Raw genomic sequence first — 24,294 nt, 5'->3', positions numbered from 1 at the left:
TTTCTAATTTCCCCTATTAATCATTTGCTTAGCAGTTTACTGCATTTTCAATTGTTTCTAATTTGATTTGTAATGATAAATATAATCTCACAATTTGCTTACTAACCTTGGGTGTCTGAGAGGGATCAGTAAAACATCCCTGGTTCTTTCCCCACATCTGCTGGGTCAGATTAGGATAACAGAGATCGGCACAGAGAGACACCTGGGTTGCCATATCTACAACATACACAGGTGGCCAATGGCGAGAAGATGCCAAAAGGTCCACGTGATCCCGAGGGCTCTCCCCACGAACAATGTACTTGGATCCACAAACCACCTGTCATTTGGATAGAAGGTATTCAATCTAATGTTCCAAAGTACTTAAAGCACAACTAAGTTTAACAAAAATGTAGCCTAGAGATGCTAAACATTATGTTTGGGCTTCTGTACCAGCCCAGGAAAACCACAGCTCTTTAGAAGTGAAGAACTGTTACTCTCACGTTGTCCCAAGCCGACTTTTTGCTCATTTACAGCAAAAGCTCTGGGCTGCTGACAGTTTTTGGCCAGTCTCTAAGCTCAGTTTTCTGAGGGATCATTAGGCATTTGTGGTGCCTGTCTGGCTCAGGCATAGACAACCATAAGAAAAAGTTAATGAGAACATAATTGAACATTGCAATACACCTAGTAAATCTTAAGGTTTCTAGCAGCGAATGCACCAAATTCAGCTAAAAAATAGTACATTTTTTTGAATCCAGTCAAGCCGTGTTTGCTTAGAATCAGAGGTGTAACTTGGGCTTGTCCGCCCCCTGCAAAAAAAAAAAAATGTACTGAGGTGCGAACACTCCAGACCCCAAACCCTCCACTCAGCTTTCACCACACCACTATTTCAAAGGCATGAGGGGCTGGGGTGGGGGGACTATAATGCAGCAGACCCCGCTGCCTGGGCACCCCCCAAAGTATGCTGTATAGGTAGTTAGGCCCCTGCTTAGCGTGGTCTTTGACTAACCAGTGCAGGAGAGAATACTGGCAGCTTCCTAAACCTGTATAGGCAGGTTTTTGCCTATAACCAAATTTACTTTCACAAACAAAGCAATGTTTATGCTCATTACTATGGGGAGGACCTATACTTTTATGAAAGCATAACTGGTTTAAGGTGGAGGAGAAGCTGGCAAATCAGCACCCTACCATCCAGATGATACAGTATGTGCAATGACATGACATTCAATCTGTCTGTAACTGAGCACATCGGGCAGATTTCAGCACATCTGTCCTGCAGCAAAATGGTTGGATACTTTTCACGGGAGCATACAGGGAATTGCAGCCTTTCTATTGTTCTGCTAGTTTGGGTAAACAGACCAAAACACAGGATATTAAAGAGGATTCTATCTCCAAAAAATGTATTTATGTAAACTTACTCAAGTTACTGATCTGAGTACTTTAGAAAATTTCATTCAGTTTCTGCATTTTTAGTGCTCTAATACCAGGAATTTGGTTCAGTCAGCAACCCTAGGGTAAACTAAATAAAGGAACTACATAGACAGTTGCTGACATTCTGGGCCTTCAGAAAACTGAAAACCTTGTCTAGAAATATGAAACTGTTAATATCTGCCAATATCTCAGAACACATTTAAAGAAAATCAATGTAAATGCATCATTTGGGGGGGGGGGTGGAGGTTTTTAATACCCTTTAACTTCAAACACAACCCTCTGCCCTTCATGAAATATAAACACAGGTTAAAAAAAAGCACTTGGCCTTTTTGATATGAAAATACAATGTCAGATTGCTATAGTAATGAAGAACTAGTATATAGATTTTCCCTTTCTCCTACCTGGTGGGGGCACACTTTGTACAGTTTACCCCCCGTGAGATGGGATTGGGGTTGCTTAATCTGTGTTCCATTCTGTACAAACTCAGACAGAGCCAGGAGGGAGTAGCACATTTTATCCTAAAAGAAAATACATAATTAACAAATCACACATCATTTGAACCCAGGGATTTGCTGGAAAGAGGCAATTAAAAGCACTTGGAGATTAACGCGTCACTTCACTATCACTATCCCCGCTGGACTGCCCTGATTTAAGAGGACAAAAGACCATGAATACATTTGCATTCCACCAGCTGCAGAAATAAGCTTAATTAACAGCAGAATAGGTGAGGGGATGCTAGGAATTTTAGTTCACAACATAATGAGTGTCATATGTTGCCTATCCATGCAAATATCTATAGGGATTCATTTACTTAAAGGGAATCTGTCGTCATTTTAAACTTTTTTTTTTTGCATTTTTATAAAAAACACACATCCATAAACACTGTCTGGCAAATAAAATGTTAATCCACAACTCCATGAATAAGTTATTTTAGTTTGTATTTTGTCATGGGGGCTTCCATTTCTGCTCATTACACATTCATCCTGTGCTGCTCTAACAGCAGGCACAGCATTACCTGTGTGCTTGGAGGCAGCCATTCTGTAATGAAAAGCCAGGTCGCACTACGACATGAGAATCTAGCTGTACACTCCCCCTCCCCTCTCTGCCCATGGGTGTGATGTTTGGAGGAGAGAGGTCACATGGTTTGCAGGGAAGCAATTACTTTCACTTTCCTACGTCCTGCTCTACAGCTGCACTAGCAGCCCCTCCTCCCACAGACACTATCAAAGCTCCTGCCGTTCTGTAAGTTTGATCTCTGCATTCCTTTGGAGGGGGGAACTTTCTCTCCTTGCTGCCTTCCTAGTTTGTTTTACTGGTTACTAGATGAGGTAAAGGAGCTGTGAGTTCCCTCTGCTATCCACCTCACACAGACCTTGCTCCTTTCCTGCCTGCAATACTTCTTTTTTCATTAACTACTTACTGCCTCCTTTCTCCTGAGCTATTTTAACCCTTCCTAGACTTCCTCTTAAATTTTCCTGGTTTTCAAGTATGTCCTCCTTATTTTATACTTTTTTTCTATTCCCTGTCATCAGTCCTGGGAGTGTACTCCTGTGTTTCTGCCATTCATTTTTGTGTAAACAAATATCATAAACTATCTATATAATAATATTTTTTCCAGTGCCCAAAATGAATTGTGTGTGTGTGTATGTATATATATATATATATATATATATATATATATATATATATATATATATATATATATATATATATATATATATATATATATATATATTTATTTTTGAAACGTAAGTGGGGGCAGTGATCACAGGACTATCTTATTTCAGTCCTTCTGAAGTGGTGTCAGTGGGAGCTTATCTTGATACCTGCCTATTGTTCAATTCACAGACTCAGCAGACAAGGCTCTATTTACATTACAGCAGCTTGTAGGAGGGAGGGGTAATGACATCACTCCAACTTGCAGTGCAGCAGTAAAGTGTGACTGAAGTTTATCAGAGCACAAGTCACATGACCTGAGGGCAGCTGGGAAATGTCAAAATGTCTAGCCCCATAGCAAAGTTTAAAATTAGATATAAAAAAATCCATTTCTTGTTTTGAAAAATGGATTTCAATGCAGGATTCTGCTGTAGTAGCACTATTAACTGATACATTTTGTAAAAAACATGTTTTTCCATGACAGTTTCCCTTTAAGTAAATTTGCACCACAACAGGAAACCCACAGGAAACAGGAAACATATATGTACAATCATTAATCTACCCGCAGCAGAGTGATCTACAGAGTGCTACAAGTTACCCCAAGGAGGGAATGGTTTAAAGTGACAGGCAGTTTGGGTTTCTCAAATACACCCCCCCCCCCAAAAAAAATATACAAAAACGGAGACTTATGAAGAAATTATTGTGTGTATAGAGAATTGTTCTTCTGCATATTTCCATTAATGCATATCATGCAAATCCACCGTACCATTTGACAAATACAATTATGCTCCAGTTTCCCATTCACAGCCACTGAACAACTCCTAATTATTTTGTGGACATGTTACACTACATATGAAGATTTATTAGTGTAATTAGACTATTAAAAACGATGGAAGGTTTAAAAGAAAGCATAGTAAAATGTTAAAGGGGTGGTTCACCGTCAGCTACATTTTAGTATTTTATAGAATGGTTAATTCTAAGCAACTTTTCAACTGCCCTTCAATTTATTTATTTTATTTTTTTTATAGTTTTTGAATTATTAGCCTTCTGCGGACTATTTTCAGCTTTCGAATAGGGGTCACTGACCCATATATAAAAACAAATGCTCTATAAGACTACAATTTTATTGTTGTAAGGCTTTACAATTTTATTGTAATTGATACTTTTTATTGCTCATCTTTCTATTCAGGCTCTCTTCTATTCATATTCCACATCTCTTATTCAATTCAATGCATGGCTGCTAGAGTAATTTCGACCCTAGGACTGCAGAAATTTCAAAATAGTGCTGTAGAAATTGCAAACTGGAGAGCTGCTGAATAAAAAGCTTAATAAGTCAAAAACTACAATACAGTAATAAAAACGAAAACCAATTGCTAAGTGTCTCAGAATATCCCTTGCTACATTATATTAAAAGTTAATTTAAAGGTGAAGAATCCCTTTAAGTGTATTTTGAAAAACTTTGTATTATCCATTCAACAGTTTATTTTACTGCTGAATATCTTGAATTGGAAAGTGAACAGAACAGGAAATGTTATGGGATATTGTCTTTTAGTTCTTATGCTTTTTTTTAACATTTATTTATAACCAGCAGAGCGAGGTATAACATGGAGTAGTATAGAGAGATAGGGATGATGTTGGTTAGGTAGGACCTTTTGATCTAACCATATCCATCTATCACTCATTGGGTACCTTTAAGCTCACAAACAGGGTTGTAAGCATCTCCTGTTATCAATGTTCACAACCTTGGACCCTAAGTGTCACTTACAGTTCTTGATCTGACTTGGTTTAGTCCATGGGTTCCAGCTAATCTATTGGGTGGTCAGGTAAGTTTTGTTTTCTTTTTGTGTAGGATTCGTTTCGTAGTATCCAAAGTGTCCATGTATTAGTGAATTTAGAGGGACAGCTTCTTGCTGTATATATTAGTTCCAGAATTGGGAGTGTTTGTTCAACTAAACCTATCCAAAAGTTTAGTGTAGGAGGATGCTGCTCTTTCCATTTAATGGCGATAGCTTTCTTTGCCTGTAAGAGTAGAAAGATAAGCAAAGTTTTTTCCCGATCTTGATATCATTGTGTCTGCTAGGTAGTTGAGGAGTAACACTGTAGGGTGGAATTCAATAGGCAGAGCCGTTAGTTCAGAGATATATGTAGCTATTTCTGTCCATACCACATGATAGAAGTCAGCCTTGGAACTTTTACATCTTTTGCATATGTCAGGGAATGGCGGGTTAATTTTATGCAGGCGATAAGGCGTATAGTATGCCCGGTGCAAGTACTTAAATTGTATAAGCCTGTCCATGACCTGATTAGGGGACATAGAGAGTCTGTCAGAATTGTTTCCCATTGCTCCGGTGTATGGTCTGGTATATTGCTTGTCCATTTGTAGTACAGTTCTCAGTTGGAAGCATGTTTGCCTTCTTGGATGTGTTTATAAATTGTTGATAAAGTGTTTTTTTCAGTTGCTCTTTTCGGTTAGATTAGATTAGGTCTTATAGGGTGGATGTTAGAATTTATGGGTTTCCTTGGTGAAATTGCTGAGTAAGGGCATGTCTTAGCTGTAGGCAGCGAAACAGCTTCCTATTTGGGATATTGAATTTGTCCTTTAGTTGTTGAAATGTGAGTAAAGTACTGGCATTGTAAGAAGCTGCATAAGATTTGCATTATACCAGTGTGTGGGGATATACCCTGAATAGTTTTCCCTAATCTGGAGCTACTCTGTTTCCATGCCTTGACTACATTCGCCATCATTGGGGTATAATTGGCATTAGTGTGTGCCTTTCTATAAATGAGTTTCCTCGACCCCTCTAAGGAGCCAACAATTTGGGCTTCGAGCAGGGTTACCGGGTCCTCTGGGTGGGGTTGTAACCACCATCTGAGCGGTGTCAGCTGAGAGGCTAAAAAATAGCCCTGCATATCTGGTGATGCCAGCCCCCCTTCAGTGAGTGGAGGAATTAGTGCTTTGTGTTTGATCCTCACTGGTCCAGGGGACCAGTAAAGTTTGGTGAGCTGGCATCTGAGTTGTTGGAAGAAGCTAGGGGGAATCCAGGTGGGTGATTGTCTAAATAAGTAGAGAAACTTAGGGAGGAGCTTCATTTTAAATAAATTTATTCTGCCTATTAATGACAGTGGACGTTTGAGCAATATATTTACTGTCTTTTGAAATTGTGCAATTAGGGGGTCAAGATTTAGCTCTCTGTATTTCCCTACTTGTGGGTGGATGTGTATGCCTAGGTATTTTATTGTGTTAGCTTGTACTACTGGTAGAGTGGGGTCTATGATTTCGGGGGCCCTGGGATCGAGGGGCAATAGGGAAGATTTGGTCCAGTTAATCCTAAAGCCCGAGTATAACGTGTGGTTGTTAACTGGAGAGCTTGTTGGAGTGAAGGGCCTGGATCATGTAGATATAATAGGGTGTCCTCTGCAAATAAAGACATGTTTTCACCTCATCATGGGCTCTGATTAAACATGCCAGGGGTTCCATGTCTAAAGCGAATAGGCCAGGGGACACCCTTGGCGAGTGCCTCTGGATGGGGTTATGGGGGGAGATATATCATTGTTGGACATGATTCTGGCCATAGGTTTGTTATACAAGGCTTGTATGCAAGTTAGGAAGTTCTCTCTAAACCCCAATATTTTTAGGGTTTCCCATAAATATGCGCACTCTACAGAATCGAAAGCCTTCTCGTTATCTATAGAGGCAATGACTCTAGTACCTGCGTTGTCATGAATAATTGTTAGGTTTGTGTAGTCACCTAATGTTGAGTTTGGCGGCTTTGTGGGGCATAAATCCAACTTGGTCTGGGGCTACTATTGAGGTTATATGGTTTAGGCGTCCTGCTAGGACCATGGCTAGTATTTTATAGTCCAAATTGATAAGCGAAATGGGTCTGTATGATGTGTGTGAAAGGGGGCTTTTTCCTGACTTTAACAGTAAAACTATGGAGATTTCTTTAAACGAGGCGGGCAGATGTGGTGTGTCTAGGGTGTGATTGAAAATGCTTGTCAGGTGGGGTGCCAATAATGGAGCATATGTGGTTAGGTTGGGGATTCCATCCGGGGAGGGTAAGGAGGCTATGGCATCCAAGACCTCATGTTCATGGATTGGGGTATCAAATAGGGTTCTATGTTCTAGAGGCAGGTTGGGAAGATCTAACTGCTTCAGGTAGTTTTTAATCTCGGAAGGGCTTTTTTCCAGCTTATAGATGTGAATATGATTGATAGCATTCCGCAAGACTTTGGTTTATGTCAAGTGAGTTAGTAATTAACTCTTTGTCTTCCTGCTCAAGTGCATGAATGGCCGGTCTACTGAACGCGTCCCTAGCTAAGAATGCCAGCAATTTGCCATTCTTATCCCCTTTTTCATACAGTGCATATTTATGAAACAATTACTTTTTTTGAGAACATTTCCACTGTGCCTGTGCATCTTGCCAAGATATTAGTAGAGGGGCGTGACCTGAGATTCCTCTTGGGAGGAATTCTGCTTTGTAAATTTTGGCACACATTTCGGTCGAGGCAAAGGAGAGATCAATCCTTGACATAGCTCCCCTTGAATAGCAAGAGAGCATGTGCTTTGTGGGGTTACAGGCCCTCCAAACATCTACAAACCATGATGTATCTGCCCATGCTCTCAGCTACAATGGGGAGACCTGGTTCCAGTAGACTAACATGAGGCGATCTTTCTCTCCGTCCATTACTGCATTGAAATCACCCAGTATTAATAGTGGCTCAGGAGGCAAGGCAGCAATACGTGGAAGCAACTCATATAGGAGCTCATCAGTGAAGGGGAGGTATATATTTGCGATGATATACGGGAATCCCACAATTGGGAGTATCTGCCTTCTGGGTCATTTTGGAGATTTATCAGTTTATAGGGGAGTGACTTAATAATTAGTATTGAGGCCCCTCTAGAGTAGTTTGAATAGAGAGCGTGGTAGGCATGTGCTATCCAGAATTTCTTGAGTGGGTTGAGGTTAGAGGACTTACATATATGCGTCTCCTGGAGACAAATAATGAAGGGGTTATATTTCTGAAGAAAATTGAATATCAGAGACTTTTTCATTGAGGACTTTAGCCCTCTAACATTCCAAGATACGGCTGTAATTTCGGCCATCTTTTAACAACATCAGTACTGTGTCTATGCTCCCCCTTAGAGCAAGAGTACGGAGGTTAAGAAGAAGAAAGGAATTGACAGTTGGGAAAAGGGGTAAAGGATGGAAGTCTTTTTCAGAATTCCCCTCCCTACTTCCCCCAGTGTTGGAGAAGTTTTGCACCCTTAACATCTTATATCCTAGACGGGTGATCCTAAACTGTGAGGCACCCATAACCAAATAACAGACTTATACAATATTTAACCAGATAACAAGTTTTAGTTACAGGCAAAAAATTCACAAGGATAATATAGATAACAACCCTTAGGTTGCTCCATGAACCCGCTATACAGGGTGGTTTTCTGTTGTAGCTGGTTGGAGTGAATTTACGGACAAACTGTGCTTGTGGTACTGGTAGACAAGTGTTATACTCTACCGATGGGGATGCGCAGGCTAGCTGAGCTGTTCAGAATAAGTGGTGTATGCTCCCAGCCGTACAATTGTGTTTACCTTGGGACCAATTTGTCTTTTTGCTCAGGGGCGACGGTCCAGCCATTGGGTGGATTCAGTTGGGGAATTGAAGAAGTGGGTCTTGCCATACACATAGACCCAGAAAAAGCATGGCGTATTGTAATTCCACGACTCTGAAGTGTAGTTTAACTGCTGTTAATTGCTGGTGTTGTTTCCGCAGTTCGTTAGAGAAGTCCAGATATAGTGAAATAATCGTATTCCCATATTTCAGCGCTCCCTTCCGACGAGCTGCTGCCAGGGCCACATCCCTGTCTCTAAAATTTAGGAGGCAGGCTATTATTGGCCTAGGTGGGGCCCCCGGTGGGGGTGGCCTGGTGGGTATCCGGTGCACATGCTCAATGATAAGGGTCAGAGAGAAACGGTTGGCTCCAAATTCTCCCTTTAGCCATGTTTCAAGAAATTTTGTGGCACCGGGCCACAAATCTGATATTGTTTCTACGCAGTTGATTTTCCAAATCATCTGCTTTGGCTTCTGCTAGTTCAAGTCTGTGGTGGAGTTGGTCCATCCAGTCGGGTAGAGGATTACAAGTGTCCTCCAGTTCGATTACGAGCCGTAGACGCCCGTAGTTCCTCTCATTGGCGGCTGCTAGCCCTTGCCGGTCTGCTGATTGAGATGAAACTGTCCTGAACAACTGCACATGCGATGAAAGTCATGAAAAATTCCACGAAAATTTCTCTGCATGCGCAGTTGTTCAGGACCGGAATATTACTCCATGCGCTCAAAACGACGGTCTGCTTCAGAAGAAAAGAAGATGGTGGTCGTAAACTCCCGAAGACAGAATCTGCACCGAGGGGTAAGTAAAAAGTTAGGGACATTTGCCCCGGGTACCAGGTAGGCTGGAGGGAAGGAGGGAGGGGGTCTACGTAGTATAGGGGGTAGGGATTTTTTATGTTACGGGTTGAATTCAAGGAACTTCAAGTAATTACTTACAAAAGCAGAACTATCAATGAAAAATTATCAACATGACCTATAGGTAACTTTTAATGAAAATTTTTAGCGTCAGTATCACTTTAATTCATGTTTTGTACAACAGATGGCATTTAGTACAGTTTTACTTTATGTGACTAAACTTGCAGTTTAAGGCTATGGGCACACGCTGCTCTCAGCCTGCGTATTTTTGCACAATAATGCTAGTGTTAAATCCAATACCTTTGTGTCACTTGTATTCCACGGGATTCCACAAAGTGTCAGCATTTTCTGGAGCTCTGCTGTGCTGTGCTGGTTGAGCTGATCCAGTTTCAGGGACCGTTCCTGAAGTAGCCTCATCAGAGAACTTCCATTCCCTGTAAAGGGTTACACAACCAGATCAGTGGAAACTATCCTGTTCTGGAGGCAATCGAGCAACAAGCTTGCAATTGCCAGGAAAGCTGGTATGGTCTATCTATGGCCCACAATGGTATGTGTCCTAATCCGGAAGGCAAGACAGTGAAAGTGGTGTTATGGTTTGATCAAATAGTTTCATTACGGTAACTGCTTACCCATACACAACCAAATGCGTAATTTTCCTCCCATGTCCCGCCCAGACATTTAGTACAACTAGAACATTTGAGCTGTAGGAACAAGACCAAGCAGAAATCACTGCAAAGTGCATCTAGTTACACAACATTTTTCAGGTGTCAAACCCTTTATCAAGTTACAATTGAAAGTGAGAATAAATAACGCAGCATACCATTGTACCCTCCTCCAACTCCTCCCCTTTAGTCAATTACAATTGTGCATGCAAGTCCTACTCAAGAAGGTAGTAGTCACTGTTCATAAAAAAATCCAAAGTCCATCCAAAGAGGGGGGAAATCGCAACAATGTGTTATCCTTGTGAAATAAAGTCTTTATCATTTACCTAAAACAAGGTCAAACATAAACAGAATAGAAATTGAAATCTGATACTGCCCTTCAGGCCTACCAAGGGTAAAAACACAATGAAACATTTACACATTATGCAAGATGTACATATAATACATGACTGCCAGTCATTTTATCTAATCTTATCCTTGGGTACCTGTTAGTTGAAGGAACTACCTCCGCTTTACTCCTGGCTAGGGATGGGCGAATTTGACCCGTTTCGCTTCGCCAAAAATTCGCCGCCGGTGAAATGTCGCAGACGCCCATGGGCATCAAAAAAATTTTGTCGCGCGGCAAAACTGTTTTGACGCGCGTCTTTTTTTTTGACGCACGCCGCCATACAAGTCTATGGGCGTCATTTTTTCGGCGAAACGAGGCGAAAAAATTCGCCCATCCCTGCTCCTGGCTATGGCAGTCACCAGAATCTGCAAGAAAATAAAGAAATAAGGTGCTTCTCACATTACAAACAACATTTCATACTCCATGTATCATTCAGACCTTCCGGTATTAGTGTATTCAATCTCTTAATTCATAAGGCCTCCTTTAGGAGTAGTAATCACCACCCCATTTTGGTAATCTCACTTGTTCAAGTACTAGCCATTTAAAGGAACAGTTCAGTGTGAAAATAAAAACTGTGTAAATAGATAAAAGTTTTTATATTTACACTGAACAATTCCTTTAAAGGGGTTGATCAACTTCCAAACACTTTTTTCAATTCAGTTTTTTTTAGATTGTTCCCCAAAAATAAAGACTTTTTTCAGTTACTTTCCATTATTATTTTTTACTGTTTTTTCCAAAACAGTTTAAAGTTGAATGTTTGTGTCTCTGGTGTTTGAGTCTGGCAGCTCAGTAATTCATGCAGACTCTAAACAGTTACAATTTTGCAACATTTAGTTGATACATTTCTCAGCAGCATCTCTGGAGCATTAGCAACTTTTGTATCAATTCTAACAGCTGCATGTAATGAAACTCAAGAGATGCTGCTCAGCAGGGACAAAGATAAGAAATATATCAACTAAATCAGGGGTGTCCAACCTTTTGGCTTCCCTGGGCCACATTGGAAAAAGAAAAATGTTCTGAGGCCACACGCGAAATACACACAAACACTAACTTTTGATTTATTTTATTGTAAAAGAAAAGAGGGCATCATAAACCTAGTGGGATTTTTGACATTGTGTTTGAGAATCGAATGTATCAATATCTGGTTGAATGGAAATAGTTGCAATTCTCAGTGAATTCTCAAGGTGCTCATCAGATAATTTTGTTCTAATTTTAGAGTGAGTAATTTTACTCACAAATGTAGTCGCTGCATATATTCCTAGCATAGCGGGCGATGCCGCTGAAGAATGCTGCTTACCTGCCTTTGTAAGTAACGCTCACTTGTTAACTGCTTTTCCTGCTCTAGGAAGACACACCGCACACCCCATGTAAAATTTAAAGCATACATGCACACAATTAGCGACCGCGTACATACGCTCTCTGTGCGTTACATTGCAACATGACGTTTCCTGGATTGGTGGAAGTTCAAGCTGGGCCACATTCATATCCATCCTGGGCCGCAGGTTGGACACCCCTAAACTAAATGTATTCATTTAGAACAGTTTACAGGGTCGATGGCCCCCCCTCCCAGAGTTGCTTCAGAAGGTGAAAAATTACATTGTACACTTCAATATTAGAAAAACGGTCACACATAGAAAATAGAAAGTCATTGAAAAACTTTGTTATTTCTGGTGATCTGAAAATAACTAGTTATTTCTGGTGATCTGAAAATAACTAGTTATTTCTGGTGATCTGAAAATAACTAGTTATTTCTGGTGATCTGAAAATAACTAGTTATTTCTGGTGATCTGAAAATAACTAGTTATTTCTGGTGATCTGAAAATAACTAGTTGTACCGAAGTGCCTGGGTTTAAATTCCTAATATTGACCTTATGCTCTTTGATCCTTTTTTTTACCTTACGTTTTGTCTGGTCCACATAAGCCTTGCCGCAAGGACATTTTATTAAGTAAACCCCCCTTGTGGTTTCACAGGTACAGAAGCCCTTTAATCTAATGGCATAACCAAGCGAAGGGTGATTAACAGAGTCTCCTTTAATAATAGAGGAGCAACACACACAGTTAAGACAAGCAAAGGTATCACTTCTCTTGATTGCTAGTAATGTTTGCCCTCACTTAGGGTTCTTTAGATATGTAGGGCATAATATAGCCAGAACACTACTTCCTGCTTTTCAGCTCTATAAATATGAGTTAGTCAGCGAGTTGAGGGGGGGCCACATGGTACATATCTGTTCAGTGAGTTTGCAATTGATCCTCAGCATGCAGCTCAGATTCAAAAGCAACAGATATGACCCATGTGCCCCCAAGTCTCTGATTGGTTACTGCCTGGTAAACAGGCTAACCAGTCCAAGTAAATTCCGCATGCACTCCCAGGCCCTCCTGTATATAGATATCTGGTGAGATGGCCCTCCCCTGGATCCACAGGAAACAAACAATTGAGGAACCGGCACACAGAAATGATTGCCAGTGTAACCAGTCAGTGTAAACCAAGGGAGCTGAAAAGCAGGAAGAAGTGTTCTGGCTATTATGTTACACATCCAGACACTCCAGCCTTTGTACATTATATTTTTGCCTAACTAACTATAATAGAATTTTTTTTATTTTGGACAGCCTATTTACCCAGTTTTTATTTTTACATTGAACAATTCCTTTAATATATTGTGCTAGCGTAGTAACATGCAAACTCAATTTCACTTCTTTCATTCGCAAATTCAGTAGTTGCCTACTTACATCATCCATAGGTGACATTCAGTGTTGAGAGCCTCAAGTAGGCAACTACTGAATCTGCAAAAGAAAGACGTGAGCTTGAGTTTGCATGTTAGTACACTTGCACAATATGTTCAGAACAAACAGATCCCAAGAGGCCTGAGGTTGGACATAAAACCCAGTTTGGGTACAGAAGATCCCATCTTAATGCAACAATGTCATGCTATTCTCAACAAATGTATTCTTGGCGTGATGTTGTTAACTGTTGATCGACCCACGGATAAGATTGACTCTGCTATAGCAACCATTAATGATTTGGAAACCCGCATTAAAGAAGAAAAAGTTGAAGAAATAGCAAACCAGATACTGTCCCAGCAAAGGGAAGCGGTACATTGATTGAAAGAATCAATTTCCTCTCAAAAAGCAGCTAAACTTGAACGAGATACAGAGGATTACCTGCTGGATAGGGTTTACACATGGCAGGAGGACCATGGACGCCAACGGAAGGAGCAACAAGTGGAGTAATACCAAAGTCAGGGCAACAGGAAGTGGGGAAAGCGGACATGTAGAGAGACCCAGAGGAGACAGATACTGCAGCTAGCATGTCGCCCCATTAAAAGCACTCAACACAGAGACATGATGTCCAGCAGCCAGGATTCCCTCCAAGGAACAGGACTTTTAGGGGTACCAGACAACGACCGAGTGCACCAGAGTACCCGGATATACACGAACTCTCGAGTGCCTTTACAAAGAGAACGCTACCCGCAGAGAGAGAGAGAACAAGGAAACAGTAAATAATCTGGTTGTAAAAATTTCTTCATATAAATTATCGGATGTGGAAGTAGCCGTTTTGAATAAGGGACTGGGGTTTATTCCTCATTATGTTCACAATGTGTTTGAATTGGAAATTGAGTTTCAGAAGTTCATGAGATCCCTTACACTCAAGTTACATTTTGCAAATAAACTCAAAATACCACGTTCAGAATGTAAGGCTAATAGTAACTGTAATAAAAAAAAGTGATTTTGTTCCCACAGTTGACAGCACTGCCCTCACTATGTTTAAGAATGTGTTACATGTGAAGTCAAGAAAATATGGGGGAATAAACCAAAGTAAAAAAGGTAATTTAACTAAGACAGAATGGGAAGTTCCTTGAAAAATAATGACTTGCTGGTAATTAAAAAAAGCAGATAAAGGTGGTGTCATTGTGGTAATGGACAAATTAAGATATGTGGAGGAAGTGCACTGACAGTTAATGATTGTGGAACATGAACACATTTCATGTGACCCAGTGTTTGACAACAATGTAATGTAGATTTGCTATTGATGGTAGCAGCTAATAAAAAAGGCATATCCCTTACAGAGAAACAATTTTTGACTGTAGAACATCCATGTACACCCATGCTATATATGCTGCCAAAGATCCACAAATCAGTTGAGAATCCTCCGGGTTGGCCCATTGTTTCAGGCATTGGATCAACACTTGAACCTTTGTCCAAGTTTGTGGATGCATATTTGCAGCCTATAGCACAAGGTATTAGCACATGCCTAATGGACACAACTGATCTATTAAGACACTAACAGCAGGTAGCATTACCCAAAGGGAAATTTTACTTGACAAGCTTTGACATTCAAAGCCTGTACACATCCATACCTCAGGATGAAGGGTTAAGATATATTGAAGAGGCTTTGCTAAGGACCAACTTACCCCATCAGAAAATATATTTTATTTTGGATTGCTTGACTCTGGTATTGGGAATGAATTACCAAGTACAAGGACAAGTACTTTTGGCAACGCCAAGGTACGTCTATGGGTGCTGTAGTTGCCCCATCATTTGCAAATATATTTGTGCATAAACTGGAACAATGGTTATTCCTGAGGAGCAATTTTAGCCATAATATCATTAAATATGTACAGTTTGAGGATGACATACTGCTGATTTGGGGGCCCCCTTGCAGAGTTTTACCAGATGGTGGAAGAGGACAGTAATAGTCACCCAACCATTACATTCACAGTAGAAACATCAGAAAGGAGTTTGTTTTCTAGATATCAAATTAACAATCACAAATGAAGGTATTAGGATGGAATTATACTGTAAACCCCCTGATAGTTTCCACTGCCCGCACGAATGCTTCTACAGAATGCTTATCAGGAAGCAGCATTGAATTTAACACAAAGGTTTGTTGATAAGGGATGCAAGAGCAAACATATAGTTCAAATATTCAAGCAAGTGTATAGAAAGACATGAGGGTATTTTTAGAGTGAAGTTCGAAATTCCGCCACTCTCCATTAATCCATCGGATTTTTAAAAAGAGTATTTATCAATGGGTGAAAGTGAAAATTCACCCATTGATAAATATGCCTTTCAAAATCCCATAGAAATTAATGGAGAGCAGTGGAATTTCACTCTAGCGGACTGTGGCAATTGCTAATTTCACTCTTTGATAAATATACCCCCGAAGTCTCTTGGTGATGAATGAAGAAACGAGAAAGTTACCCACTAAAACAAATAGGATACTGTTACATAGTTAACATAGTAATTAAGGTTGAAAAAAGACATGTCCATCGAGTTCAACTTTTTTTTTTTTTATTAACTATCTATCTGCCAGTTGATCCAGAGGAAGGCAAAAAAACCCATCTGAAACCTCTCCAATTTGCCTCAGAGGGGGAAAAATTCCTTCCTGACTCCAAAATGGCAATCTGACTAGTCCCTGGATCAACTTGTACTATGAGCTATTTCCCATAACCCTGCATTCCCTCACTTGCTAAAAAGCCATCCAACCCCTTCCTTAAAGCTAGCTAATGTATCAGCCTGTACAACTGATTCAGGGAGAGAATTCCACATCACAGCTCTCACTGTAAAAAACCCCTTCCGAATATTTAGGCGGAACCTCTTTTCTTCTAATCGGAATGGGTGATCTCGTGTCAGCTGGAAAGACCTACTGGTAAATAAAGCATTAGAGAGATTATTATATGATCCCCTTATATATTTATACATAGTTATCATATCACCCCTTAAGCGCCTCTTCTCCAGCGTGAACAGCCACAATTTGGCCAGTCTTTCCTCATAGCTAAGATTTTCAATACCTTTTACCAGCTTAGTTGCCTCTGTACCCTCTCTAATACAATAATGTCCTGTTTGAGTGATGGAGACCAAAACTGTACGGCATATTCTAGATGGGGCCTTACAAGTGCTCTATACAGTGGAAGAATGACCCCCTCCTCCCATGACTCTATGCCCTCTTTAATACAGCTCAAGACCTTATTTGCCCTTGATGCTGCCGACTGGCATTGCTTGCTACAGCCAAGTTTATCATCTACAAGGACTCCAAGGTCCTTTTCCATAATGGATTTGCCTAGTGCAGTCCCATTAAGGGTATAAGTGGCTTGGATATTTTTACATCCCAGGTGCATGACCTTACATTTATCAACATTGAATCTCATTTGCCACTTAGCTGCCCAGATTTGTCAAGATCATGTTGCAAGGATGCCACATCCTGGATGGAATTAATTGGGCTGGATAATTTTGTGTCATCTGCAAACACTGATACATTACTTACAACACCCTCCCCATAGTCATTAATAAACAAGTTAAATAAAAGTGGACCTAATACTGAGCCCTGGGGGACCCCACTAAGAACCTTACTCCAAGTAGAGAATGTCTCATTAACAACCACCCTCTGTACCCGATCCTGTAGCCAGTTTCCTATCCACGTGCAAACAACTTCATTAAGCCCAACAGACCTTAGTTTAGAAAGCAGTCATTTGTGGGGCACAGTATCAAACGCTTTGGCAAAATCCAAATAGATCACATCTACTGCCCCCCCCACTGTCCAGAATCTTACTTACCCACATCATAAAATGCAATCAAATTTGTCTGACATGACCTATCAAAGCCATGCTGATTGTTGCTCATAATGCCATTCATTAGGACAACATTTTGAATGTGATCCCTTAACAAGCCTTCAAATAATTTGCCCACCACAGATGTCAAGCTTACTGGCCTATAATTGCCAGGCTAAGATCGTAATCCCTTTTTAAATATTGGAATAACATCAGCTTTTCTCCAATCCATAGGCACCATACCAGATGACAGTGAATCTCAGAAAATCAGAAATAAGGGCTGGTCTAAAACTGAACTAAGCTCTCTTAGAACCCGAGGGTGTATGCAATCAGGCCCTGGAGCCTTGTTTACATTAATTTGTATTAAAGCTTTTTGAATCATATCCTGAGTCAGCCACTGACTAGATTGAGCTGAAACATTCGTGCAGTTATAAAGTGAGCCTGTGAACCCAGACTCCTCTATTGTATACACTGAAGAAAATAACTGATTTAACACATTTGCCTTTTCTGTATCTGTTACAACCATACTGGTACCATTATTTAATGGAGCAACCCTCTCAACCTGCATCTTTTTAATATTAATATATTTAAAAAACTTTTTAGGGTTAGTTTTCACCTCCACCGCAATTAACTCTTCATTTCTTTTCTTAGCCTTCCGGATTGCTGATTTACAACATTTATTACAGTGTTTATATTCATTAAATGCAGCTTCTGTCCCTACAGATTTGTAGTTTTTAAATGCCTTTCTCTTCTTTCCCATTAACTTCTTTACTTCTGTATTAAGCCACACAGGATGATTCTTAGAGCTTCTACGTTTAGTCCTTAAGGGAATAAATTGAGAACAGTAATGATTTAACATCATTTTAAGTTCAATCGGGGGATCTCTAATATAAGTATATTATATATAATATAATATAAAGTGTAATCAGGTCCCCTCGCAAGCGCCTTTTTTCCAGAGAAAACAACCCCAACCGTGACAGTCAACCATCAATTAAATCTTCCATCCCTCTAACCAGTTTGATTGCATATCTCTGCAGTCTCTCTAGCTCATTTATAGTCCTCTTAAAGGAGAAGGAAAGGTTAAAACTAAGTAAGCCTTATCAGAAAGATCCATCTTAATATACCAGTAAACCCCCAAAGTAATGTTGTTCTGAGTCCCCTGTCAAAAGAAACACTGCATTTCTTTCCTTCTATTGTGTACACATGGGCTTCCGTATCAGACTTCCTGCCTTCAGCTTAAACCTCATTGCCCTGGGCAAGAGCATGCTCAGTTTGCTCCTATCCCCCCACCCCTCCCTTCTCTACTGTAATCTGAGCCCAGAGCAGGGAGAGACTCAGGCAGGAAGTGATGTCACACCATGTTAATACTGCAGCTCCTATCCTAAACAAACAGAGAGTTTCTAGAGCTTTTTACTCAGGTATGGTAAAACATTGTACAGAATAAATATAGCATTCTAGCTTGCACTATTGCAGCTAATCTATTGGCAATAAAATGCCTCCGTAGCTTTCCTTCTCCTTTAAGGACTGGAGCCCAAAACTGCACTGCATACTCTAGGTAAGGCCAGGTCCAGGGACCTATAAAGATGCATAATTGTGTTTTCATCCCTTGAGTTTATGCCCTTTTTTTATGCAAGACAGTACTTTATTTGCTTTAGTGGCCACAGAATGGCATTGCCCCAAATTAGACAACCTGTTATCTACAAAAACCCCTATATCCTTTATGGTTAAGGAAACTCCCAACACACTGCCATTTAGTATATAACTTGCATTTATATTATTTTTGTGCACCTTGCATTTATTAACATTAAATCTCATTTTCCAGTTTGCTGCCCAGTTTTCCAACTTAGTCAAATCACTCTGCAAATTGGCAGCATCAGCAAAAATAGAAACAGTACTTTCAATGCCCTCCTCCAGGTCATAAACAAGTTGAAAAGCAAAGGATCAAGTACAGAGCCCTGCGAAACTCCACTAACAACACTGGTCCAATTAGAAAATATTCCATTTACCACCACTATCTCCTATATCTATCCAAGTACAATACTATGTTCCAGGCCAACATGCCTTAATTTAACCAGTAACCTTCTGTGTGGCACTGCACTACTTAGCAAAGTCTAAGTAGATCACATCCATTGCCATCCCAGAATTGGGGTCCCTGCCCACCTTCTCATAAAAAGAAATTAAGTCTGGCAAGATCTATTATGCATAAAACCATGCTGGCACAAACTCCAAGTATTATGATTTTCTATGAAGTCCAGTATCTTATCCTTTATTAACTGTTCGAAAAGCTTTCCTACTGCTGATCTCAGACTATCAGGCCTATAGTTAGCAATTTGCCAGTCTCTCAGCACCATGCTAGACCTCAATGAATCCTGAAAAATTAAGTAAAGAGGTTGGCAATCACAGAGCTAAGCTCGCTAAGTACCATGGGATGAATACCATCCGGCTCTGGTCCTTTGTTTATCTTAACATGTTCTAGTCTCTTGAATTTCCTCATGTGTGAACCATGCATCATTAGTTGTATTACTAGAATTAGGACTATTAAGAAGGAAACCTTCATTAACTGGTTCCTCATTTGTGTAGACAGACAAAAATTAACATTTCAGAATCTCACCTTTTTTTCTGTTCTCATCAACCAGCTGACCCCCCCCCTGATATTAAGGGTCTCACCCCTTGCTGCATCATTTTATTACTATTTAAATATAATTTTGGATTTTTTTTACTGCTTGCTGCAATATCCTTTTTTTTCATATCGATTTTATTTTCATGTCTAATGGCTTTTTTTGCATGATCTTGGCCTCCTTGTACCTTATAAATGTTGGTACCCACCACAAAACCAACACTTCTATTGGACCAAAAAGGTTTTGCAACATGTTCCTTGCTTATAAGGGGAATATACAGACATGTATATTTATGAAGCAGCATTTTAAAGACTTCCCATTTTTGTTCCGTGTTTATTCCTGTTAAAAATTTTTTTGCACGGACGTTCCTTGCTTACAAGTGGATTTTTTATTCTGTGTTTAACCACTTAATATGTTGCAGAGATGCCCTTATACTGTAAAAGTTTGCACATCTAAAATTTTGTGTTTATAGAATTGCCTTTGCAACAGAATCTCAAAGGATGTTATGATCAATAGTCCCTAAATGCTTACCCACACAAATGCTAGAGATGAGTTCAGCATTATTAGTTATTACAAGATCCAAAAGAGTTATATCTAGTAAGTTTTTGAACAAGCTGGAATTAAAAGTTGTTTCAACATATTTACAAACCTATTATCTTTTTCTGACTTGGCAACTCCATTACCCCCAGTCAATGTCTGGATAATTGAAGTCACCCATAGTAATAACTTGACCTAGTTGTGAAGCCGCTTCTATTTGTAAAAGTAGCTGGGCTTCATTCTCATCACTTATACAAGGTGGTTTGTAACATACACCAATGATCATTTTCTTTGCGACCTTTTGCCCAGTCGAAATTCTCTATCCAGAGGGATTCCACACCCTCCCCAGTGCCATCAATGTTTTTTTCTTAAATGCATGGCTTTAATTCAGGCTTTACATACAAACACACTCCTCCACCCTTTTTAATCCCTCTGTCCCTCCTAATAAGGATGAAACCATTAAAATTCACAGTCCAATCACGTTTCATCGAACCAGATCTCAGTGATACAAATTATACAATAATTTTAAAGCATACACTTAACTCTATATCTCCCATTTTACCTGACAAAATCCGTGCATTTGCCAGCATACAGCAGAGGTTACTACATTTTCTTTTGAAATTTGCATTACTTAGCGAAGAGTTATATCTTGAGTTAGAATTAGCCTGTTTTCCTGGTAACATAGGGACCTCCTTAGCTGGTAAACTATATGCTCCCTCACTCCTCCCCAATGACTTCTTATTAATCCCACTGCCCAGTCTACCCTAGCTTCCCCATAATTCTTTATCTCACCCACCCCTTTGCCTAGTTTAAACACTTCTCCAACTTCTTAGCCATTCGTTCCCCAAGGAAAAATCAGCCCAGTGCTCTAGGAAGCCAAACTCTTCCTTCCTACACTAAGACAAGACTTAAGCCACACATTTAGCTTCCTAAACTCCCGCTGTCTTCCTAAACTTGCATGTGGCGCAGGCAACATTTCTGAAATTTTCCTAATAATTGAATCCCCTACAACTACAATCTGCTTAGGCCTGACACTGCTCTCCTCCCTTTCACTACTAAAAAACTGGTCTCCCGCTGTTATAGAGATCAGCCCCTAAATTTGCCTATCCAGAGTTCACACTCCCTTCTTCTTTGTGTCTAAATACAGCTCCCAAAGCAGGAAGATAGACGCAATTAAGAAATATTGACCCATAGTGATGTCCCATTGTTCAGTTATACTCTGGGAAAAGCTCTTAAAGATATATTATGCTCTACAGATCTAAAGAACCCTAAGGGAGGGCAAACATTACTAGCAAGCAAGAGAAGTGGTGCATTTGTTTGCCTTAACTGTGTGTACTGCTCCTCTATTATAAAAGCAGACTGTTAATCACCCTTCGCATGGTTATGCGGATTCAATGGGATTAAAGGGTTTCTTTACCTGTGAAATCACAAGTGTCGTTTACCTAATAAAATGTCCTTGCGCAAACCCTATGTGGGCCAGACAAAACGTAAGGTAAAAAAAAAGGATCAAAGAGCATAGGGGCAATATCATGAATTTTAAACCCAAAAAAGCAACAGACACTTCGGTAGCAAGGCATTTTTTTTAAATGGGCCATAATTCAATGCAACTTAGAGATATTAAACTCTTTTTTACATCTATCATAAAATTGCCATGAAAGCTAACTTTGCCATAAAGTATTTGCACAATGCTTTTACATTACCTGTTTGATGACCCATGTTCCTGTATGAGTGGGCTGCCATATTTGTGCAGCAGGAGTCCGTTACCATTGGAAACTTTAACTGACAGACTGAGATAGTCAGGTTGGCAAAACAGTCAGGTTTAGAAACTTCAACTTACTTACAAAAACAAACCTCTCAAATTAACGCACTTTGAAGTCATTTCTTTTGGTCTTGTTCCTACCTCACGAATGTTCTAGTTGTACTAAATGTCTGGATGGGACATGGAAGCAAAAACTGCACTTAAAGGTTTGCTTGTGTATGGGCAAGCAGTTGTCTAAGAATTGTACAAGCTGTACACATTAACCTTCCACCACATCAACTTACCTGCACAATAAAGCATGACGGAGGGTTTTACACAGGGCCGGAACTACCATCCTTCACTCACCCCTCCCTACTTTCCGTTGCTCACCCCTCAGTACCCTCTGTCGCTGATCCCTCCCCTCCGTCAATCACCCCTGTTCAGGGAGCGGGCTTGCTGGCCGGGTTGCCTAGGTCACCCGGCCCTGATTTGACACCAGAAACATGTGAATCACGTTGACAGAATACATTTTATTTTTTGCCCACCTGGAACTTTTTGCACCTCGGGGTTCTTGTAGCTCTCACTGTTGAAAACCACAGGGCCACGCATGAGCGGAGGAAAAAAAGGAGCAACAATGGAAGCATCAAATTTGCTGATAGGGATACTGGAGGGAAAGGCGGCCTGTTCTAAAACTTCATTCTCCAAGGAAGACCAGAAATCATCCATGTTTACTTTGTTAGAAGTCATGAATTCCGGCCATGTCAACTAGAGTTAGAGAAATAGCAGACCAAAATGAGATGCAAAATTATTGCAGATTGTTACCCTCTCATTTTGTTTCACCTATCTACCATCTACTGAAGTGAATTCTAACCCGGTCACTGAGCAATCAGCTCTGTATCTGCTACTGTCTCGCCGCATCCCTCCCCAAATCCTTCTCTCTTCATTTGCACCAAATTTACTGCAGTACAGGGTCAGCTATGTACATGTCATATGTGTGATAGTTCCCCTTTAAATATAATGTGTAATTATGAAACAGAGGTAGAAAACGTAATTAAGTTCCTTTTTAAAGAATGACCTGTGCACTACTGAGCATAATAAAAGCAAAACTGAGCCAATAAAAAGGAAATGTCTTTTCTTTATAGATATACATTCCATAATCAGAGGATGCAAGTATTAAAAAAAACCAAAACCTAAAGTAGTCATACGCTACTATTTTACATTCACAAATAAAACTGAATCAGTGTTTTATTATCCAGTTACAGTTTCTGAAAAGACTGAAGATTTACCTCAATGTTTGACAGGGTGAGGGTATTCCCTGCATTTCTTTGTGCTAGCTCGACCTTGGGTGCCACCCCACATATTCCACATATCATATCATTAAAGTCCCGGACTGTGAGACACTCAAAGGCCCAGTAGCCACAACTGAGCAGATCGTGCACAGAAGAAAGTACCTCTGGAGTCAGCATCTTCTCGGGAATAGCTAAAACAAGTAAATAATTAGATTAGTTACCCTAGAAAAATGTTATTCACTGTAGGAATATATCATAATTATATTATAGTAGTGATTATAAGTATAACTAATCTGGGGTGCATGAGAAAGTAATTAGCCCAACGCCTCCATGATTCTTTTTTTAAACCCCAGATGGCCATCTTATAGCTCTTAAAGCAACCTTGCCAGTGCTCTTATTGAATCATAAGAAATGAAAGCTGCCCTTTTCTCACATTCAACTAAGTCAAACTCCTCAATGGTGGTTATTGTTGGAACTTAATATATGTGATATGGGAGGTTCCTCCCAAAGGTACCCACCTGCCTGTTCCTTAATGGATGTAAGGAGGTTTGTGATGAATTCTTTGGGATCTTCTCCATGCTTAATTTGGTTCCGGATGGAAAAAAGAATGTCCAGACTAACAAGGAGTTTATTTCCCACATTAAAGAGGCCTGTAACACAAAAACAGCTGATGAGATCCCAACATTCCTGAAACACATATTGCTCTGTTTGTTCCATTTTACTGTAAAAAAATTTCTTCATAACCATCAAGCATGTAAGCATCATTCAATTGTGAATGAGCAACCTACCAGTAAAAATGTCGTTAAAGCTGTGAATGGCCAGACACTCAAGATTTAGACATAATTTGGCCTGAGTTGTTACCATCTGTAGCTTAGAGACTGTAAGAAGCCAGCAATCCTGGGGTCCGGCTTGGGAGCTGTGAATTACAAGTGAAAAGGATCTCAGGTTATAGGGAAACACTAGACAGAAAAATTTGCAGGAGATCCATA

The 24,294-nt window shown here is 40.1% G+C and overlaps 1 protein-coding gene across 11 annotated transcripts in view; it reads right to left on the bottom strand.

The window, feature by feature from the left end:
• Positions 1-24,294, bottom strand: part of hmgxb3.L (HMG-box containing 3 L homeolog) — a 140,205-nt gene that overhangs the window by 7,158 nt on the left and 108,753 nt on the right. For 10 of the 11 annotated variants that reach the window (XM_018251216.2, XM_018251210.2, XM_018251214.2 and 7 more), the window contains 7 exon segments: positions 24,094-24,221; positions 23,824-23,955; positions 23,303-23,496; positions 22,562-22,781; positions 9,829-9,962; positions 1,809-1,925; positions 107-316 (listed from right to left, as the gene is read on the bottom strand). In XM_018251216.2, the coding sequence (XP_018106705.1) occupies positions 107-316; positions 1,809-1,925; positions 9,829-9,962; positions 22,562-22,781; positions 23,303-23,496; positions 23,824-23,955; positions 24,094-24,221 (1,135 nt within the window). 11 annotated transcript variants of the gene reach the window in all.

The sequence above is a fragment of the Xenopus laevis genome, chromosome 3L (assembly GCF_017654675.1).
Source record: "Xenopus laevis strain J_2021 chromosome 3L, Xenopus_laevis_v10.1, whole genome shotgun sequence".
NCBI lineage: Eukaryota > Metazoa > Chordata > Amphibia > Anura > Pipidae > Xenopus > Xenopus laevis.
Note: the sequence above shows the minus strand (reverse complement) of the source record. Positions and strands in the feature narration are given on the sequence as shown.